At 40.2% G+C, this 20,834-nt stretch overlaps 1 protein-coding gene across 4 annotated transcripts in view; it reads right to left on the reverse strand.

Moving 5' to 3' along the window:
* The window catches only part of LOC122562058 (myosin-10), a 161,022-nt gene that overhangs the window by 19,433 nt on the left and 120,755 nt on the right, over positions 1-20,834 (reverse strand). For all 4 annotated transcript variants that reach the window (XM_043714526.2, XM_043714525.2, XM_043714524.2 and 1 more), the window contains 14 exons: positions 19,691-19,799; positions 19,256-19,387; positions 18,098-18,304; positions 16,944-17,081; positions 14,939-15,062; positions 12,428-12,599; positions 10,501-10,713; positions 10,083-10,227; positions 6,925-7,131; positions 5,403-5,507; positions 4,442-4,594; positions 3,735-3,983; positions 3,126-3,338; positions 964-1,176 (listed from right to left, as the gene is read on the reverse strand). In XM_043714526.2, the coding sequence (XP_043570461.1) occupies positions 964-1,176; positions 3,126-3,338; positions 3,735-3,983; positions 4,442-4,594; positions 5,403-5,507; positions 6,925-7,131; positions 10,083-10,227; positions 10,501-10,713; positions 12,428-12,599; positions 14,939-15,062; positions 16,944-17,081; positions 18,098-18,304; positions 19,256-19,387; positions 19,691-19,799 (2,380 nt within the window). The remainder of the gene's footprint in view (positions 1-963; positions 1,177-3,125; positions 3,339-3,734; positions 3,984-4,441; positions 4,595-5,402; positions 5,508-6,924; positions 7,132-10,082; positions 10,228-10,500; positions 10,714-12,427; positions 12,600-14,938; positions 15,063-16,943; positions 17,082-18,097; positions 18,305-19,255; positions 19,388-19,690; positions 19,800-20,834) is intronic.

Consider the following 20,834-nt stretch of genomic DNA (forward strand, 5'->3'; position numbering starts at 1 on the left):
CTTCCATTCTAATCTCTGTCTTGAGCTTGATACAAATGTTCCCACAAAGAACAATGCAAGGAACAACATCTTATTTTCTGCTTAGAAACTTCACAGCCTCGAGGTCTCAAAGTTGAATTCAATAACTTCAAAAGCTGAATACATTATGCCTGTTGGCCATCTTTCTTACATTCTCTCCCCCAGTGTTGTCAGATTTATATAGAGTTATTTATAGGAGAGGCTGAATAGGCTCTGGCTTTCTTCCCTGGAGCATCAGACGTGGAGGAGTGACCTTATGGATATAATTACAACATTTAAAAAGGCATCTGGATCGGCATATGAATAGGAAGGAAAGGAAGAAGGGTTGAGGGGGATATGGGCCAAATACTGGTAAACGGGACTAGGTCAGGCTGGGATGTCTGCTCAGCATGAACAAGTTGGGTCAGTTTGTGTCTTGTTTACTTTGGACTTAAATGTAAAATGCGTGTAAATTAGAAAAAGGTGCAAAATGGAAAGAAGTGGCCCTTTTGACTTCCTCCACTATCCTGGTCTTTCACATTCAGTCAATCTACCCTCTTGCTCCTCCTCTGCCTTCAAGCTGTATAACAAAGTAGCTATGTTCCAAACACCCTTCAGTCTGTTTCACTCCAGTCACTGCCAGACCAGAGTTTCTCCAGCATGCTGTGTGGTTATTTCAGATTTCCAGCAATTTATGTTCCAATCTGTGTTGGCCAATTTAGCAATTCTTCGGACCCTCCATCCCAGTCATTTAACTAAATTACAAAAAAAGTCTGAACAGAATCTGTAGCACACCATTACATCTTACCAAAGAAGAAAAGATCTACTTATAGATTTGTTTTGTGAATGCTTTTGTAAAAGCCTTTCATATGGCATCATAAATACTTTTTGAAAATTCAAATACAGTACATCTACCAATTCTCTTTAATCTGTAAGGGAAGTGATACGAGTGGATTAACTATTTACCTGTTTAACCAACATTCTCTTCTTTTCTTCATTCTGCTCATCCCTGGCCTGCAGGTCTCTCTCAAACTGGGCCTTCATGGCCTGCATATTAACCTCCAAACGCAGCTTGGCATCTTCAGTGGCCTGCAGCTCATCCTCCAGTTCTTCAAGCTGAGTCCTCATCTCTTCCACTTGCTGCTCAAGGGCTCGTTTAGATTTTTCCAGTTCGTGCACCTAGCATTCAAAACAGCAGCAATCAGGAATTGCTCCTGAATGATGAATTTTCTGCTTATCTACAGTCAAAGTTGACCTACCAAGAAACTTTAGTTTTCCCCTAAACAGGGGAAACGCTTGACTTTCCATTGCAGGTATCTATACGCCAAAGTTACAAATTGGCTGTTAAATTGTCAGAGCAGCAACATTGTATAGACATTTAATCTACCTGTACAGATAGATGTTAGACACCATCAGGGTAGATGGGACTTGAACCTTCTGGTCTCGAGGTGGATATACTTCTCCCTTTGCAAGATGAAAATTTGACTTGACACTAAATTTTCAATTAGCATCAGCACAATGAGTTTAAAACTGGACCAGAATATCTTAAATAGCCTTCTCAATTAAATAGAGAGAGAAGTATAGAAAACAAATGGAAAATCTTATTGTCCACCCAACACCAAAGCAATCCCATAACATCGTTAAAAATTTGAAACAGATTTCAGATTGTGTTTTACATATTCATAATAAAAAAAGTGCTCATATTTCCATGACGTTCCTTCCTCTGTTCTCCACTTCAGGCAGGGCTTACTCTGGAAAACAGATTCATGTTTCCGCATGCATACCCACAAATTGAGGGGTTTAGTGCACCTATTGCTGTAATGCTCACAGGCAGAAGTCAGCTGCTGATATGGCTGCTGTATCATCGTTTGGTATTCAAACATTTTAAACAATATTCAATTTTTATGGAAAGACCTCAGATTAAGGTCAAACAGTAAACTGTTCTGTAATCTCAATACAAAGTAAAACTCTGACTCCATTTAAACGGTGTCCAATTAAATGGGCATTCTTGATTTTGATAGATTCCCTTTAGCAGCATGGGTGTGCCTATACCCCAAGGACTGCAGTGGTTCAAGGGGGCAACTCACCATCTCCTTCACAAGGAGTAGAGGTGGACAATAGGATCTTTTCACATCTGGCAGAGATTTTCCTGCACATTCAAATACCTCATCCACTGTGTCTTTTGCTCTCTACAGGGAGACAGGCTGCAGAACATGTCAAGGAACATCTCTGGGACACATTCATCCAACAAGCCCACTGCTTGGAGGAGGGTTGACCATTTCAACTCCCTATCCCACTCTGCCAAGGATATGGCAAGGCTTGGGCCACCTCCACTGCCAAATCCAAGCCACCTGCCAACTGGTGGAAGAATGCCACACACCTTCTGCCTTAGGACCCTTCAATCACACAGCATCAACATAAAGTTTGATTCCAAATCTCTCCTCACCCATCTCATTCCAGATCCAGCCTTCCAACTTGGTAGTGCCCCTTGACCTGTCCATCTTCCTTCCCACCTCCACTCCACACTGACCTACCTCACCCATTTTTTCAGTCCCTTCCCTGGCTTAAGCCTGAAATGGCCACTCCCTTGCTCCCCTGATGCTGCCTGACCTGCTGTGCTTTTCCAGGGCCACACTTTGATCTCCAGCATCTGCAGTCCTCGATTTCTCCTAGTGATGAACAATAACTGACAGCCCAGCCAGTGAAGCTCGGATTCCACAAATGGATGAAGGTTTTACTCGATCATGTTTCCGTTAGGTTCATTAACTTTACAACTGACATTTGTTTGCAATAATTCGTACTAATAGGTCGTTGCTCATCAACATTCTTTTAAAAACTGCATCCTGAATTACTTTAGGTCTACACAACTGCGTAGAGATTGTTTAATGTCAAGTCTTTTAAAGCTTTTAAAAATCCTTAATGTGATTGATTCGTCATTTGCATAAATTATAACCAAGTTCTGCAAAGAGGACTGCTATGGAATAGAAATTTACATCTAAATAAATTCCACACTATAAAGGCTCAACCACCGGTTACTGCACAAATGTAAAGCTCAGACATTATAATCAGGTATAGATTAAATAAAAAAGGTTATACCAAATAAAATATTTTAAAAAGAGTCAACTTACATTCTTGCCCACATCATCTTTGGAGCTCATTAGGTCCTCCATTTCTGCACGGAGTTGCTTGTTTTGTCTTTCCAATTCTTCTTTAGCTTCAAGAGCTTCATCTAGAGATCGAGTTAATGATAGAGTCTTTGTCTCCTTTTCTCTGGCTTCAGCTTCCGCTCTGTCCCTTTCCTCAGCAAAGCGGGCAGAAATGCTCTTTTCCTCAGCCAGCATCTGACAAAGAGTAAAGTTAATTTCCAGCCAAGAATAGGTTGCCACAGACAATAGTTTATACTATTGGAGGCCATTTAATAATATGAATCCTATAATTACAAAAGCTGTCCTTCTACAAAATATCCACACTAATTAATTCAATTCAAAATTCCATGAATGATATTTCAAACTGGACTATGCTGTTACACTTTTCAATCCAACAATCTCAAGAATGAAGAAGAAACTTGCACAAATTCAAAAAGCTAAGCTAAGCTACACAGTTCCCTTCAGTGCCAATAGATAATTAACAAATTCTGCTGCAGTTTTTCAAAACCGTAAAGCTTGAATTGCTGCAATGTGTAGTTTTTAAGAACACATTTGCTAGCATTTCAGTAAATCTAGTGAAAAGACACATACCTGATCAAATTTCTTCTGCTTCTTCTCAAGGTTGGAAACTATTTGCCGTTGATGGTCCAGATCTACCAACAGATCATCCAGTTCCTGTTGAAGGCGGTTCTTAGTCTTCTCCATTTTATCATAAGCCACTGATTTCTCCTCAAAGCGCTGGTTGAGGGCTTCCATATCTTTTTGAAGTTTTCTTTTAGCCTCCTCCAGGCCATCGATGGTCCCCACATCCTCATCCACTTTCTTCTTTGCATCAACCAGCTAAATTACAAACAGGTTATACAATTGACTACAAAATCAAAACACCAATGAATAAAATTCCAAGTTAAAAAAATGAGATATCTCAAAACTATTTCACAACGGCAGTACAACATTTTTGCTACTTTACCTGAATGTTAAGCATGGATCATATTAATATTATACTCTTGAAATAATGGTTTTTAACGAAATTTGCTCAGTGAACATCAGTGTATTACTGTGCAAATTTGTCACTGAATATGGCAAGAGAAGATTGGTCAGTACCATTCAATAATATTGCAAATCTATGGTTAAATAGTAATTAGGATTAAAGTAATTGGAATATATTGATTCAAGTCAATCCAATTCCAAGTTTGAAACGTGAATTTAATTCTATCATAGATATTTAGTCATCCACAATAGAATGGATTCTGGCCCCATAATTACAACTGGAGCTGTAACTCTGCAGTCCAATGCCAAACCTGCATTTGCAGAGCAGCTAGCTGCTTTTCAAGATTCTTCTTTGCTTCTTCCTCCTCTTCCTGTTGTTCTTGGAGATTGTTCTTCTCTTCTTCCAGCTGTCGTATGCGACTGCTGAGATTCAATTTCTGCCGTGTCTCCTCCTGAAGTAATTCCTATCAAAATTTACATTTAAATAATTACATTTGGGCCTCAAGTTGCTAAACCAAATAGTGAATTTTTGGGATTAATAAAATACATTAAAGGTGAAATGCTGTTAGTCATTGCTGACTAAAACAAACCCTTCCAAGCTGTGGTAAGGAAAGTGGAATAGTTTACTGATTTATTACCAAGATATCGACAGTTTGAACACCATTTGCTAACATCTCTCAAAGCCATTAAAAACAAAACTTTTCAAACTTAGCATGCAGATCTTCCCAAGGCTGCAAATACCAACTTTGACAGGAGAACACATCAGCAACTGACAATGGTAAAGCCTGAAAAAAGATTTTCTCTACAGAATCTAAGCTGAAATGGATACCGAAATTGAGCTTTGACAAATGGATATGATCAAGTTACTCTTTAGCTGAAAATGTGTTGCTGGAAAAGCGCAGCAGGTCAGGCAGCATCCAGGGAACAGGAGAATCGACGTTTTGGGCATAAGCCCTTCTGCAGGAACAGGAGAATCGACGTTTCAGGCATAAGCCCTCCTGAAGAAGGGCTTATGCCCGAAACGTCGATTCTCCTGTTCCCTGGATGCTGCCTGACCTGCTGCGCTTTTCCAGCAACACATTTTCAGCTCTGATCTGCAGCATCTGCAGACCTCACTTTCTCCTCAAGTTACTCTTTAGCCAAAGAAAGGGAAGAACTGTTTAGCTCAAGCACCCCCTTCCTCATATAATACCAATATCCTGATCCATTTCTACCACCCCCCCCCCCAAATACTGCGCTTTATTAAAAGTACTTCATTGTGAATTCACATACCTGTGTATCTTGGAGTGAAGATTCCAAACTGGTAGTATCTTTGGTCAGCTTAATTGCTTTTTTCTCAGCTTCTTCAAGCAGCCCAGAGACATTGTCCAATTCATTCTAAGAATGGAGAAGGTGAATTTCAGACTGTATTAGGATCTTCAAAGTTCATATTTGACAAAAATCTATTCTTTGCTAATCTCACTTGCGTTTCAAAGAATGTCAGTGCATTAGTACTGCTTCCTATCACCAACTTTATGTTCAATGTTTTCCTCATCAGAAAAGTAGCTTCTACAATTCTATACCCTCTTAAGAGGGCAGATTTCACAAATATCTTCTGTAATTAGTTAGAACTGTCAAAATGGCAATTAAATTTAAAAAAATCAGGATAATCTAAACATGGATTCATATTTCAAATAACTAAAGTAACTGGTAATGACTGCTTTCTTGTTAATGAATTCCCATTGGTCACCCATTCATTATTTCCAGATTGACGATTTGGCCCACAAGCCTGTGTCAATTCCTAGTCCTTATTTAGGCTGACTACTTATCACCTATTCTTGGGTTCTATGCCTCTGTTCACCTCCCGTTCATGGGTCAAGATATGCCTTAAAAAACATTGCTAATGTGCCTGCTTCCATTACCCCAATTGGCAGTGCATTCCAGGCACACCAACCCCTGCATAAAATTTTCCCACACTTCTCCCCTATACATTCCCCTGCTCACCTTTAACCTATGCCATCTTGTATTTGACTTTTCCACACTGGGGTAAAAGCCTCTGACTATCCACCCTAGCTATGCTCCTCAAGTTTGAAGATCTATCAGATCGCCAGCCAGCCTCAGCCTTTCCAGTGACAGCAATCCAAGTTTATCCAACCTCTCCTCATAACTAAAAATCTTTGAGATGACATCCTGGTAAACCTTCTCTGCATCCTCGGTAGTGATCAGAACTGCACAAGGTTCCAAAGGTGGCCTAAAGTTATGCTACAACTGTAGCAAACTTGCCAACTTTTATGTGATGCCCCAACTCACAAACACAAGCATGCTGCATATGCCTTCTTGACCACTTTGTGCACCTGTGTTGCCACTTTCAGGGATTTGTGGACCTGTATGTCCAAATCCTATTTGTCAATGCTCTTAAGTGTTCTGCCATTTATTGTATCATTTGCACCGGAATTTGATCTTCCAAAGTGCATCACCTTGCATTTATCTAGGCTAAACTCCATTTACCATTTCTCTGCAGGATCTTTCGACAATCTTCCTATCTGCAACTTCGCCAATTTTGGTGGTTGATTGTTTTGCAGTTTGATGCAGAATAGTTAACTAAAACATCAGATGCATTACTATTCACAAGAGCTGATAAAAATCAAAATCACCAAGAAAATTTGTTGAGCATTTTCCCATTAAATGTTTCACAAAGCTACATAAAAGGTCTAAAGTGACAAGCACTTAACATGTTCCAAAGCAAAAGAAAACTCACATTTACCACGGAGTGCAAACTTTAACAATTTTTTCTTTAAATGTAGCATTTTTTTACCTGAAGCTTGTGTGTTTTATCAGCAAGTTCAGACTTTGCCTTTTCACTTTCTGCAAATTTGACCTGAAATTCCTGCAGGTGAGCTTCAAGCTTCTTCCTTTTATGTTCAGATTCAGCCTTTGTGTGTTGCAAACTCTTCACTTCACAGGCCAACTCTTTGTTATCATTTTCCAAGCTCTGTTTGCTCTTTTCTAAATTGGCTTTGTGCTGTTTATAAACAGGAAATAGAAAAAAAAAGTCAATAGTTAACTACTGGCATGAATATACACTAAGTTTAAAAACACAGTTTACAGAACTATTAATGGCTCAGGTTAAACAACAAAACTCTGCAGGCTGTTTAAGAAAGGTGGCAAGAACATGCCAGGGAACTATAGACCAGGGAGCCTGACACCGGTGGTGGGCAAGTTGGAGGGAATCCTGAGGGACAGGATGTACATGTATTTGGAAAGGCAAGGACTGATTAGGGATAGTCAACTTGACTTTGTCCGTGGGAAATAATGTCTCACAGACTTGATTGAGTTTTTTGAAGTAGTAACAGAATTGATAAAGGCAGAGCGGTGGACTTGTAAAACACCTTACTGAAGACCATATCGATCAAGATTCCCCACAGGAGACTGGCTAGCAAGGTTAAATCTGATGGAATATAGGGAGAACTAGCCATTTGGATACAGAACTGGCTCAGAAAAGGTAGAAGGTAGAGGGTGGTAGGGTGTTGTTTTTTCAGACTGGAGGCCTGTAACCAGTGGAGTGCCACAGGGATTGGTGCTGGGTCCATTACTTTTCATCATTTATACAAATGATTTGGATGTGAGCATACAGTTAGGAGGTTTGAAAATGACACCAAAATTAGGTGTGTAGTGGACAGTGAAGGTGGTTAGCTCAGATTACAATAGCAAAGAGACCTTGGAGTGCAGGTTTATAGCTCCATAAAAGTGGAGTCGCAGGATAGTGAAGGCAGCGTTTGGTATGCTTTCCTTTCTTGGTCAGACTATTGAGTACAGGAGTTGGGGGGAGGCGTCATGTTGCAGCTGTACAGGACATTGCTTAGGCCACTTTTGGAATATTGCGTGCATTTCTGGTCTCCTTCCTATCGGAAAGATGTTGTGAAACTTGAAAAGGGTTCAGAAAAGATTTACAAGGATGTTGCCAGGGTTGGAGGATTTGAGCTATAGGGAGAGATTGAATAGGCTAGGGCTGTTTTCCCTGGAGCATTGGAGGCTGAGGGCTGACCTTAGAGGTTTACAAAATCATGAGGGGCATGGATATGATAAATAGACACAGTCTTTTCACTGGGATGGGGAAGTCCAGAAGTAGAGGGCATAGGTTTAGGTTTAGGGAAAGATTTAAAAAGAGGCCGAAGGGGCAATGTTTTCACACAGAGGGTAGTACGTGTATGGAATGAGCTGCCAGAAGAATCGGTGGAGGCTGGTACGATTACAACATTTAAAAGGCATCTGGATGGGCATACGAATAGGAAAGGTTTGGAGAGTTTTGGGCCGGGTGCTGACACGTGGAACTAGGATTAGGTTGGGCTAGCTGGTTGGCATGGACAAGTTGGACCGAAGGGTCTGGTTCCATGCTGTATGTCTCCATGACTATGACTGGGTTTAAAAAAAAAAAAGAAGGTTTGTTCAACAAATTTCATGGTGGCACAGTGGTTAACACTGCTGCCTCACAGCACCATAGACCCGGGTTCAATTCCCGCCTCAGGCGACTGACTGTGGAGTTTGCACATTCTCCCTGTGTCTGCGTGGGTTTCCTCCGGGTGCTCCGGTCTCCTCCCACAGTCCAAAAATGTGCAGGTCAGGTGAATTGGCCATGCTAAATTGCCCGTAGTGTTAGGTAAGGGGTACATGTAGGGGTATGGGTGGGTTGCGCTTCGGCGGGGCGGTGTGTGGACTTGTTGGGCCGAAGGGCCTGTTTCCACACTAAGTAATCTAATCTAAAAAAAATTATACTGGACACCTAAAGTCATTTTGTATCACTTTCTTAGATTAAGACATTTTCTTTCAAGAAATTCTTGGTAACTACCACATGTTGAAACATTCTATAAATTTGACCACTGATTCCCCCAAATTCCCATGTCTGCCAATTTAAATCCAAACCAAATGCTTAGTAGCATCAACTTTTTTTTTTGCATAGCTGGTTTCAAATGTTATGATAAAAATTTAAAATACAGTTTTCAATAAAATCTTAAACTACTGACTGTTGTGGTTCTGTTCGCCGAGCTGGGAATGTGTGTTGCAGATGTTTCGTCCCCTGTCTAGGTGACCTCCTCAGTGATTGGGAGCCTCCTGTGAAGTGCTTCTGTGATGTTTCCTCTGGCATTTATAGTAGTTTGAATCTGCCGCTTCCAGTTGTCAGTTCCAGCTGTCCGTTGCAGTGGTCGGTATATTGGGTCCAGGTCGATGTGCTTATTGATTGAATCTGTGGATGAGTGCCATGCCTCTAGGAATTCCCTGGCTGTTCTGTTTGGCTTGTCCTATAATAGTACTGTTGTCCCAGTCGAACTCATGTTGCTTGTCATCTGCGTGTGTGGCTACTAAGGATAGCTGCTTGTGTCATTTCGTGGCTAGTTGGTGTTCATGGATGCGGATCGTTAGCTGTCTTCCTGTTTGTCCTATGTAGTGTTTTGTGCAGTCCTTGCTCATGAGCAAAACCAATGTAGTGTACAAAATCCCATGCAAGGACTGCACAAAACACTACATAGGACAAACAGGAAGACAGCTAACGATCCGCATCCATGAACACCAACTAGCCACGAAACGACATGACCAGCTATCCTTAGTAGCCACACACTCAGATGACAAGCAACAGGAGTTTGACTGGGACAACACTACTACTATTATAGGACAAGCCAAACAGAACAGCCAGGGAATTCCTAGAGGCATGACACTCATCCACAGATTCAACCTGGAATAAATATACCAACCACTGCAACGGACAGCTGGAACTGACAACTGGAAGTGGCAGATTCAAACCACTATAAATGCCGGAGGAAACATCACAGAAGCACTTCACAGGAGGCTCCCAAGCACTGAGGTGGTCACCTAGACATGGGACGAAACGTCCGCAACACAAATTCCCAGCTCGGTGAACAGAACCATAACAACGAACACCCAAGCTACAAATCTTCTCACAAACTTTGAACTACTGACTCTCTTGGCTTGTTCAAGCTGTTCGGAGACCTCCTCAAGGGCAGTGCTGTGTCTCTGGCGGATGTCCTGGATTTGAACTTCATGGGCTTTGGTCTCCTCTTCAATTGCCTTCTTTAGCTCAGCTACCTCCTGTTCACGTTTGTTCCTTAATTAATTAAAATTAATTAATTTACTTCAATGACTCTTTTTCCAAAAAAGTATTGATTCACTTTGCAAATTATGATTTTCAAAGCACATTTCTATTGACCTCAAAAATCTGAGAATGTACCAGCACCTTGTTAAATTACGTACATAAGTGAGATTTAAACCTGTTTAATAGTAAAATATGTAACAAAAAAAAACTTAGTATAAATCAAATTTTGTATAACCAAGAAAGTTTCAAGTTATTTCGTATCTTTAGTCGAACAGCTGGTTTCACCTTAGTTCTTGTTGGGCTGCTGTGGTATCCAATGTATCCTCCAGTTCAGTCTTCAAAGCCTCCAGCTCCTCACTCAAGTCTCTCTTCTGCTTGTCAGCTTTATTTCTGGCACCCTTCTCAGATTCCAGATCCTCCTGCAACTCTGAAATCTGGACCTGCAGTTCCCGGATTAGCTTGAGAGCGTTATTCTTCTGAGCACTTTCTTCATCTCCTCTGAAACAGAGAGAGATTGAAGAATACAGCATAGAATTTGCAAGTTCATTCACCACATTATGCAGAGTTTATGCAAGTAAATATTTTTAGTCAACTGCCATCTGCAAGCCACCATTTCAAGCAGAATGGAAAACATTGCAATAGAGATTTGACAATCACAGAGCAAACAATCATACAGTTCAAAAAAGTTCCATACTATAAAATGAAGTGGAACATTCTTCCATAATTCATGAAAAGTTTAATATGGAAATGAAAATTTCAAAATTGATTTATATTAAGTTATTTAAATACTCCTCAGCATTTGGTAAAAGATGCATATTTCAGGAAAAATAAACCTAAATAAACTACCAAAACATTAATGTTTGGGATCTGCTTTCTAAGGGGCTCTCAACACCTTGTCACAGCATGGTGTCTCTTTTTCTGTTTGGGATTATTTAAACCAGGAGGAATATCTACATATGAATTGACTATAGACATCTCTCCAAGTAATTAAAAATATGTAAAGCTTCTCAAATGCCAGCCTTTGTGGCCTTACAAATATATTGCACCAATCACTGGTTATCAACTCCTGAGATAGCTACACTTTCAACTAGCTTAATTTTTTTTTAATTGAGCTTTTTGAAATGATCTCATGTTGACATCAGAAGATAGAAGTAGTAGGGTCACTTAGTTTTTAAAAGGGAGTGGCAGAGGATTCTCATTAGTCAACGAATCAAACAAACATCAGCCATGATCTTATTGACAATGCAGCAGGACCAAATGGTTCATTTTGTACTTTTCCTCTTGCTTGTTTTTCCCTCCCACCAACACCCTTTCTTGCTACTCCCCACCACCCTTCAATTCTAAAAGCCACAACTAAAATGCAAACCCAGCTACTGGGTCCAGAGCTCAACAAGTCACTTTCAACCTATGAACTATATCAATTTATTTGACTGTGATTCGCAATAAAAACATTTAAAATCACTGCAATGGATACATAAAAGAATACTCCCGTGTGGGAGCAGAGTCTGACAAATTTGCTCCTTTGGCCCGTACCTCCACAGAACTTACCAGCTACCATTGACTAGACTTTAGCTCACAGCAACCCACACAAACCTAACATTAGCAATGGCTTGTGTGTTAAGTATTTGGGGAAGGAGTGTATCAAACATCTACTTGCGTGTAGAAGTATTTTTTAAATTACATTCCTGAAAGATCTGGCTCTAGCTTTTAGGATATGTCACCTAGGATTTTCAGAAATAGCTGGTCATCAGGTGACATCACACAATGATTTGACAAATTTGAATAGTTTATGCTCTCATTTTAACACTGGTATCTCTTTTATTCTGATAAATTCACACTATATTGCTTTTAAGGCCTAAGTATCCTTTAGTGGTGGCCCAGAAACACACAATACTGCAGGTATATTCAAACAATGCTACAGCATTAGTTCTACCTCCTTGCATTATAGTTCTCCAGCTAGGGGAAAAAAGGCCAGCATTCCACAAGCTTGTCTGATTAAAACAGAAGCACAGAGGTAATGATTTGTGAACATGCCACAACACACATTTCCTCTGGAACTACTATTCCTAGGTTTGCACCACTTAGAAAAGTACAGATTTGAAGGTTGAAAACACCTTGAAAGCTTAGAATGCCAAGTCGTCACAAATCTATTTTCCACCAACACTGGAACAAGTTTGTCAGTAGACAATGGATTTTTGTTTTAGCCTCAGACCTGGCAAGAGCAGCCTGTAGTTCCTCCTCTTTCTTTGCGAGCTGAATCTTTAGCTCCTCTATCTGTTGCTGTAGCTCAGCAATTTGATCTTGCAGATCTGTAGTTTCACCATCTAATTTCCTCTTGGATTTCTCCAGCTCTTGCCGGGTCTTCTCTTCCTTCTTCAAACGCTCTGCATGAAACAGTTAAAGTGAATGGCTAGAAAAATATTCATACTACATTTCAGAGTCCTCTCTGAATTTTAAATGCATTATTTTTTAAAATCAAATCTTTTGCCATCTAAAAGACAAAACAAGTGAAACCCAATTAGGAAATACAATTTAAGCTTTCATAATCACAAATGCCTTCAAATGATTGGGGAGAAAGCAGAAAAAAAAATGATAGATGTGGCACAATTCTCTCTTCTGATTACTAGCTGAGAACTCTTATTGAAAGGGTACTTGCTTCAGAACAAGTGCAGATTTCTGCATGATGACTTCTGTCAATAAGTTGCCAATATTCAAACAGAAAGGGCAGTCCCTTGTACAACACAAAAAAGGTAGCTATTGCCCTTGGAACCACATTGCCAACTATAATATGGCAATATATGACAAATGGAATATGAGGGAGAAAATCTGAAAGAAATGTCACAAAAGAATCAAAGACGTCCAGTCCTAATAGTTTACAGTAATAAAAGATCATAATTTTTAAATCCATCACATGGCACAGGGACATTACTCTACTAGACTAACATTCACTGCCTATCCCCAATTGTCCTAGAAGTTGTCATGGTGAATTGCCTTCATAAACTGCTGCAGTGCTACGATGCAGGGACATGGAGTTTTGTTTGGGAGGGAGTTGCAGGATTTTGTTCAGTGACACCGAAGGAACAATGATATAATTCCATTGCTAAGATGGGGAGTGATTCAGGGTAACTTGCAGGTGATGCTGTTCTGATGAATCAATGCCCTTGTCCTTCTAGGTGGAGGTGGTTGTGGGTTTGCAAAGTGTTGTCAAAGAAGCATCGCTCAGTTACTGCAGTGTATCTTGTGTTGGTTCACCGCATTAATATGCATCAGTAAAAAGGGACAGTGGATGGGCTAAGTTGACTGGGTAAAAACAATGACTGCAGATGCTGGAAACCAGATTCTGGATTAGTGGTGCTGGAAGAGCACAGCAGTTCAGGCAGCATCCGAGGGCTAAGTTCACTGGACTGCTTTCTCCTGGATGGTGTCAAGCTTTTTAAGCTGTTGTTGGAGCTATATTCACCCAGGTAAGGGGGGAATGTTCCATCAAACTCCTGATTTCTGCTTTGTAGATGGTAGCTAGGCAAGGAGTTATTCACTGCAGAATTCCTAGCTTCTGACTTGTTCTTCATTGATATTGCTAGTACACTTCAGTTTCTGTTCAGTGGTAACCCCCAGGACATCAATAATGGGGGATTCAGTGATGATAATGCCAGGTGAGGAATGCCATGGTGCAATGGCCAGAATCTCATTTGTTGGAGATGGTCAGTGTCTAGCACTTGTAGTATAAATATGTTACTTGCCATTTATCAGCTGAAGTCTAGATATTGTTGAGGCATTGCTGCACGTGGACAGGCTGCTTCAGTATCAGAGTCACAAATGTTTCTGAACATTTTTTGCTCGTGACGGCCACATTCCTCTTGCTTGGATGATTACAGCTACAACACTCAGTCTGACACAGCCGCCTTTTTCATTCGCACCACATCCAGTAAACATCCACTCCCTCCACCAACGACACTCAGCAGCAGCATCTATAAGTTGCGTAACAGAAATTCACCACGATTCCTTGAACAGCACCTTCTATTCCCATGACCATTGCTATCTTCCAGTATTGTTGGGTCAAAATCCTGAAGGGCTTATGCCCGAAATGTCGATTCTCCTGGTCCTTGGATGCTGCCTGGCCTGCTGCGCTTTTCCAGCTCAAAATCCTGAATGCCTTCCCGGATGGCATTGTTGTATACCTGTAGACTCCAGCAGTTCAAGGCAGCAGCTCACCACCTGCTTCTCAAGGGCGACTAGGGAAGGGCAATAAATGCTGACCCAGCCAGCAACACTTACACTGCAGAAGTGAATAAATAAAACTATGAAGGAGGAAAATGGTCATTAAATGAAGCAGTTCAAGATGACTGGGTGTCAACACTACCCTGAGGAACTCTTGAACTAAAGTCCTTGAAATAGGATGATTGAATTAATCATGCATGGGAGGTAAAATAAAGTTCTCTTCCTATCCAGCATCATCACTGCTGGCATCTATTTTGGGGAACTGAAAATGGTGAAATGAGTACCAAATATTAGACTCAATTTTTTTCCCTTTGCAAGTGATCCACTTAGTTGCATTTTCAGTTCCTATTTCTGATCATTGTTTAAAAGACAATTTTATGGCCCAGCATCAAGCTTATCACAGGATAAGCTAATCGAGTGCATTACGACTACATTGACTAAAGCTAATTCAAATGGAAATACTAAATTTTTTGATGGCACACACTTCCGCCCAAGGTCTCCTCACCTTCTAAGTCTGTAATCATCATTTCCTGCTTATTCTTCACTTTACTCAAATTCTTTGCCTTTTCCTCCTCCTCAGCCAGTTGAGAGGTAAACTCAGAAATCCGGTCTTCAAGCAGCTTTTTCTCCTGTTTTGGGAAACATTTTGAATAAAGCTAGTAATGAATTCTACAAAATAAATTACTACGTAAGTTACTTCAAATCTAAAGCCTCACCAAAAGAGGACTAGGAAAAACCACCTATAGCAGTTTTTTTGGAAATAAATGCATTAATGGAATGAAGGTGTCAACAATAAGGCCAGCTAATGGCTTTTGAATGAGAAAAAGTGATTGTTAGACGGTTTCGGAAGGCAGTTAAGAGTCAGAGTCAATCTGGATTCACATAAGTCAGACCAAGTACATACAGCAAATTAAAAGGGGAAAAAAAGTGAATCAAGTGAGTTTTAATGACAAATTTGTGGGAAGCAGGAGGAGTGTAATAGAGTTCAATATTATTGATATATTTTGATAGCTATATGAAATATTGTCTTTAGCATTTGTTTTGTCAATGTTTCTGGAATGAGAAAACACCAGTTACAGGCTGTGATCAGGTTACGAGGAGGAGATTGTCATGTTAAACAGTCACGAAGTACAAACCATGAGATGTCATTTTGTTATTTGCTGAAATTTGACAACTTTAAATTTGTTTTCTTTTGTACAACAGTGCAAAAGGTTTACAGTAACTAACCTGAACAGCTCCGTGCAATCTATGACACACAGATGAGAATTAAAGTCATAAATAACCTCAGGTAAGATATTTGAGAGGTTCCATTGTTCACTTGTCAGTTTATTTCAGTTTCTATTAATATTAAGGAATGGAAGATTCAATTGTTGGTTGTGGAGAACGAAGTTTTGGTTTTCATGTCATGATAGACAACAGGAATAAGCTAATTTGCAGATTTTATATTTGACCAAACTTCAAAATATTCAGAATAATTCTTTAGAATAGGTTTTCCCGACCTTAGGAAAGAGCTGCCTTACGACGGTGACATTTACTTGGTATATTAATTTAAAATAACAATGTCCTTTTAAAGTGCACACTTTAATGGACTAGCATGGCATGATTTCAGAGTCCCCAGTGTTAGATTACACACACTCTAGTGCAAGGGCCAGAGAAAAGATATTCCTGCTTATTCAGTTTGTCTGCAGTTTAATTAAAAAAGGTCTGGTGACTGAAAAGTTAACCAGAGATATCTTTCTTCCATCCCTCTCCAGGAGGGAATTTCACCTTGGAGTTGCAGGCCAATCCAAGACTAGCAGTTCTATACACTGGAAGCACCAACAAAAGAGTGGCCACCGCTGGTACTGAAGGTAGGTCAAGTTCAGACATGAGGCTTGTGCAGAAGTGGGGATAGGCCTCCACTGGTAGTGGGCAAGAGTGTCATTTCCTCTCTTCCCTATCCCCACCCCCAACTGGGCAGCATCAACGACCTTCCAATTCTCCAGGTCAGTCAGGCATTTGGAATTGCACTTTGTTAACAATCAGTGCTTCCATTCCCACTAATCTTGTTTTCTATCATTCAAATTGAGCTGGAATAAATAAGTATCCTTCGATGAGCGACCCTGGTCAGTTATGCTAAAGTTCTTCAAAACCATCAAGCAGATTGAACTTTAATTATCTGAACCGTATCTAATTTTTACAAAACCCTTTTGAAAAAGGGATTTCATTGACCATTAGGAGGTGATAATTTCAGTGGACTAAGCCTTTATATCGATTATACACTGAGAGGAGTAATAAATACTGAAAAAGAAAAAGGCTCATCAAAAGTGATGCCCTACACAAAAAAAGGGGCATATTTAATGCAACTCAACTGGCTGAACATTTGTGCAATAATTTTTAAAGACTTATGGTTGCTAATAAATTGAGCAATCATCTTTGATATTTGAGTTTCTGATAATGGAAATGCTGAAAGTTGCTACATATTTGAAAAAAATAATAATTTGCAACTCTAATCATACATGGCAACTCACTTTGGCGAACTTTGAATTCTGATCTTCCAGCAGCAAGACATCCTCCTCCATTTTCTTAATTTTAGCTTCTGCTGTTACTTTCTCAAGCTGAAGTTTCTGCCGAGCTCCTTCTTCTTCATCAAGTTGCTCTTCCAGATCCTGGCAGGGAGTAGAAAATATTAGCTGATTATTACAGGTTTTAGGTCATGGCTGATTTCTCACTTTGGGAACCAATTGATAAACCAATAATTACACAATACATTTTTAAATCTACAGTCAGGTCTTTGCTTGATTCAATATTTCCCAAGAATTCAATGCATTTCAGAATGATGGTAAGAAAAGTATATGCGTGTAGAATTCAGAGATTAAAGCATTATAAGAGATAGATGAGCAGAAGGAAAGGAACAAAATGTGGGTGAAGAGGTGGACGTTAGAGACAGGGCATACACAGGAGTGAACCATGAAAATCGCTAAGATATTTATTTTATTTGATTACTTGAATTATACTAACTCTATTTTGGAAATCTAGTTGACTATATATTTTTAGGTGATGAGCAGATGCTGGTGTTGGACTGGAGTGGACAAAGGTTTTAAAAAAAAAAATCACAACAAGCTTAGTCAAGCGTGGGTGCTGGAAAAACAACAGGTCAGGCAGCATCTGAGGAGCAGGAGAATAGACGTTTCGGATGTAAACCCTTATGACCGAAACGTCAATTTTTCTGCTCGACTGCTGCCTGACCTGCTGTGCTTTCCTAGCACCACACTACTGATCTCCAGCATCTGCAGTCCTCGCTTTCAATACTAGGTTATATACACCAACAGGTTTATTTGGAATCATTAGCTTTCAGAGAACCGCTCCTTCATCAGGTAGCTAGTGGAGCAGGATCCTAAGACACAGAATTTATAGCACAAGATCAGGGTCATGCAACTGATAATGATATATTGAACAAACCAAGATTGGTTGTTTCATTAACATTCCCCTTGCAGCTTTTAACCAAGTTTCTGCCAAACTTGCCAACTTACTCCAGTTATTACTGTCTCGTACCAAAATTACACAAGTGTATTATACATTAACATCCTCACACAGATGGAAACCAGATCCCATCACCACAACTGCAACATCTTACACTGCACCTCCTGCTCTCCAAATGTTAGTGTCATCCACATGCACGCACCTGAACGTGTTGTTGCATTTTCTTTTTTTCATTCTGCATCTGCTGGTTTCTTTCCTCCTCTTCCTCCACTCTCGCTTCCAAATCATGCAAGATTTCTTCAAGTTCTTGTTTTTTATTAGCCAGACGCGCTCGCATTTCCTCAGCTTCTGCAAATAGTTCTGTCTCAGCTTGCAGCTGCTCTGCCAGGATATTCTTCTCTTCCATTAGCTACAAAACAAACATTTATCAGCCCAGGAAATAAACTTTTACCTTGTCATAACATGGGCAACAAATGAGAACAATTTGAAATAAAAATACACCTACAAATGTCACAGTATAACCACAAACAGCACTTTGTGGGTGGCACAGTGGTTAGCACTGCTGCCTCACAGCGCCAGAGACCCGGGTTCATTTCCCGCCTCAGGCAACTGACTGTGTGGAGTTTGCACGTTCTCCGTGTCTGCGTGGGTTTCCTCCCAGTCCAAAGATGTGCAGGTCAGGTGAATTGGCCATGCTAAATTGCCCATAGTGTTAGGTAAGGGGTAAATGTAGGGGAATGGGTGGGTTGTGCTTCGGCGGGTCAGTGTGGACTTGTTGGGCCCAAGGGCCTGTTTCCACACTGTAATGTAAATGTAAAAAAAAATGTAATGTAAAGTTAGTCCTACTTATAGGCTTTAGTAATGGGACCAAAAATCTCAAACATTCAAGCAGCTTCATATTGTAGAAATTAGTGCAGTGCAAATAAATCCATGGGATTCATCTAGAATCAAGCAAAACACATGATTCTGTACAAATATTCCCTTTGATCTCCATTAACCTACACATTTTGCCTTCTCCCATCACTTTACTAAATTATTTCCTCAACGTAAATAGGTTCTACTGAAAATTATAGTTACAAACTTTTATGCAGCTAACTTCTCCAACTAAAACAATTCCAATGCCAGGGATGACCATTTGTTGGCCAAATGGCATTAGCTCAAAAAGATGGAAACAAAGACATGGGGAATAATTTAATCTAAAAATTAGCTGAACTGCATTCTAGAGCCAAGGAGCACTGGTTTCAAAGATGTGGTTGCTACAGGCTGGACAAAAAAAAGTTATATTTAGGTCATGCTATGTCTTAGAAGCATTAGCCATTAAATTTCACATCAGACATGCAGAGTTTAAGAATCTACAAACCTGCTGATGCTTTCTCGCCATAGCAGTAAGGTCTGCTTCCACCTTCACATGTTTCTCTTTCACTTTTGTCAACTCATCCTCTTTGGATAGCAATTCCTCCTCTTGGCGAGTAACCTGCAACAGTGGTTTAACCTACAGCACAAAGAAAGTTTCAAACAATAAATGAGGTAAAAGATGGTTTGCTCATGTACATGATTTAATATCTTACTACAGAAACACCAACACTAGTCTTTTATTCCCCCCCAAACTAAAGTCACCACTTAAGACTGACTAACTATCCTGGTGAATTAGTTATTGTGAACAGATAGGATTAAGTCTTAAAATATCGTAATTCAGAAAAACAAACATAATTCAGTAAACGTTTACAAATGCACATCAGAATCTTAACATCTCCTAAATTTTGCCTCCACAAGATCAAAGGAAAACAACTCCAACCTTGGTGAAAAGCCGCCACCATTGCCAGTGTCTGAGCTTCAGGTAAGCAGCACAATTCCTCTGCAGAACCTTCAGTGCACTCAGCTGCTGCTGTTTCCTCGAAAATGCTCTTTTAAAAAAAAATCAAAGAGACAGATTTAGAAATCACTGAGCCAGTGCTCTTTCATACCAGGTTATATTATCCCTGGGCCTTCAATAATTTGAGACAAGTACAGCAACTTTGGGGGTTAATTGAAACAAAGTCCTTGTCAGAGGTAGCAGGCCTCAGCAAGGTCAGAGGTTAATAATCAGAATTTGCTAGTGAAAGGCAAGAGAACAACTAGAAAAGTGGGGCATGAGGGACCTCAACTCAAATTGTTCATGACATCCACCTTGGCATATACGTACTAAAAGGTACTCTCAGCACAGTGCATCCAAATATTCTCAATAACCCTAGTCAAAATTGGAAAAGCTGTCCCACTGATTACTTGAGCAAAAGCCTGCCACTCAGCCTTACGACTACATTCTGTAACACTGGCAGGATAATCACAAGTTAGTAGTGACACTGATGGTTGTAGCCATGAACGTGGTCTGGGCATCCTCCACCTTGGACTACAGTATGAGCAAGTTAAATCAGTAAACAAGCATCAATCAAGTGTGGGCAAGGAAACCTGTTGAAAACCAGATACCCTCCTCCTTAGCTGATTAATCTGTACAAGCTGTACATCACTGGAAGCAGCACAGAGGTTAGCAAGGGCACAGCCTGCTGGGTAGGGAAATTCAATGCCAATCAAGACTGATTCAGCAGTAGAGTACACACCAGAGGTTGTGCCAGGCATACATAAAAAGTGAGGGGAATGTTATAAACAGGATCACAAGAAAGCAATACCGTGGAAACAATTTTGACTGGCCAAGGAGCCCAAAAAAAAGATGAGAACTCCGCAGTTTTGCAACATGATGAAAGGAGGAATTTAAGAGAATAGAAGGCTCCATTGACATTGTCATCTTGAATAAAAGGTAGAGTCTATCAAAAGGACAAAGACAATGTTCAAGTATTTGCAACCAAACAGAAGTGACCCATCGCATCCTCTTCCTGAGGAAAGGTTTAGCCTTCAGCCAAAGCATCTCACTCCATGTGACAGGAGATACAGCAAGTACAGGAGAT

Source organism: Chiloscyllium plagiosum, unplaced genomic scaffold (assembly GCF_037043375.1).
Source record: "Chiloscyllium plagiosum isolate Xiang-an unplaced genomic scaffold, Cpla_swu_hap1 HiC_scaffold_25, whole genome shotgun sequence".
In the NCBI taxonomy this organism is placed as follows: domain Eukaryota; kingdom Metazoa; phylum Chordata; class Chondrichthyes; order Orectolobiformes; family Hemiscylliidae; genus Chiloscyllium; species Chiloscyllium plagiosum.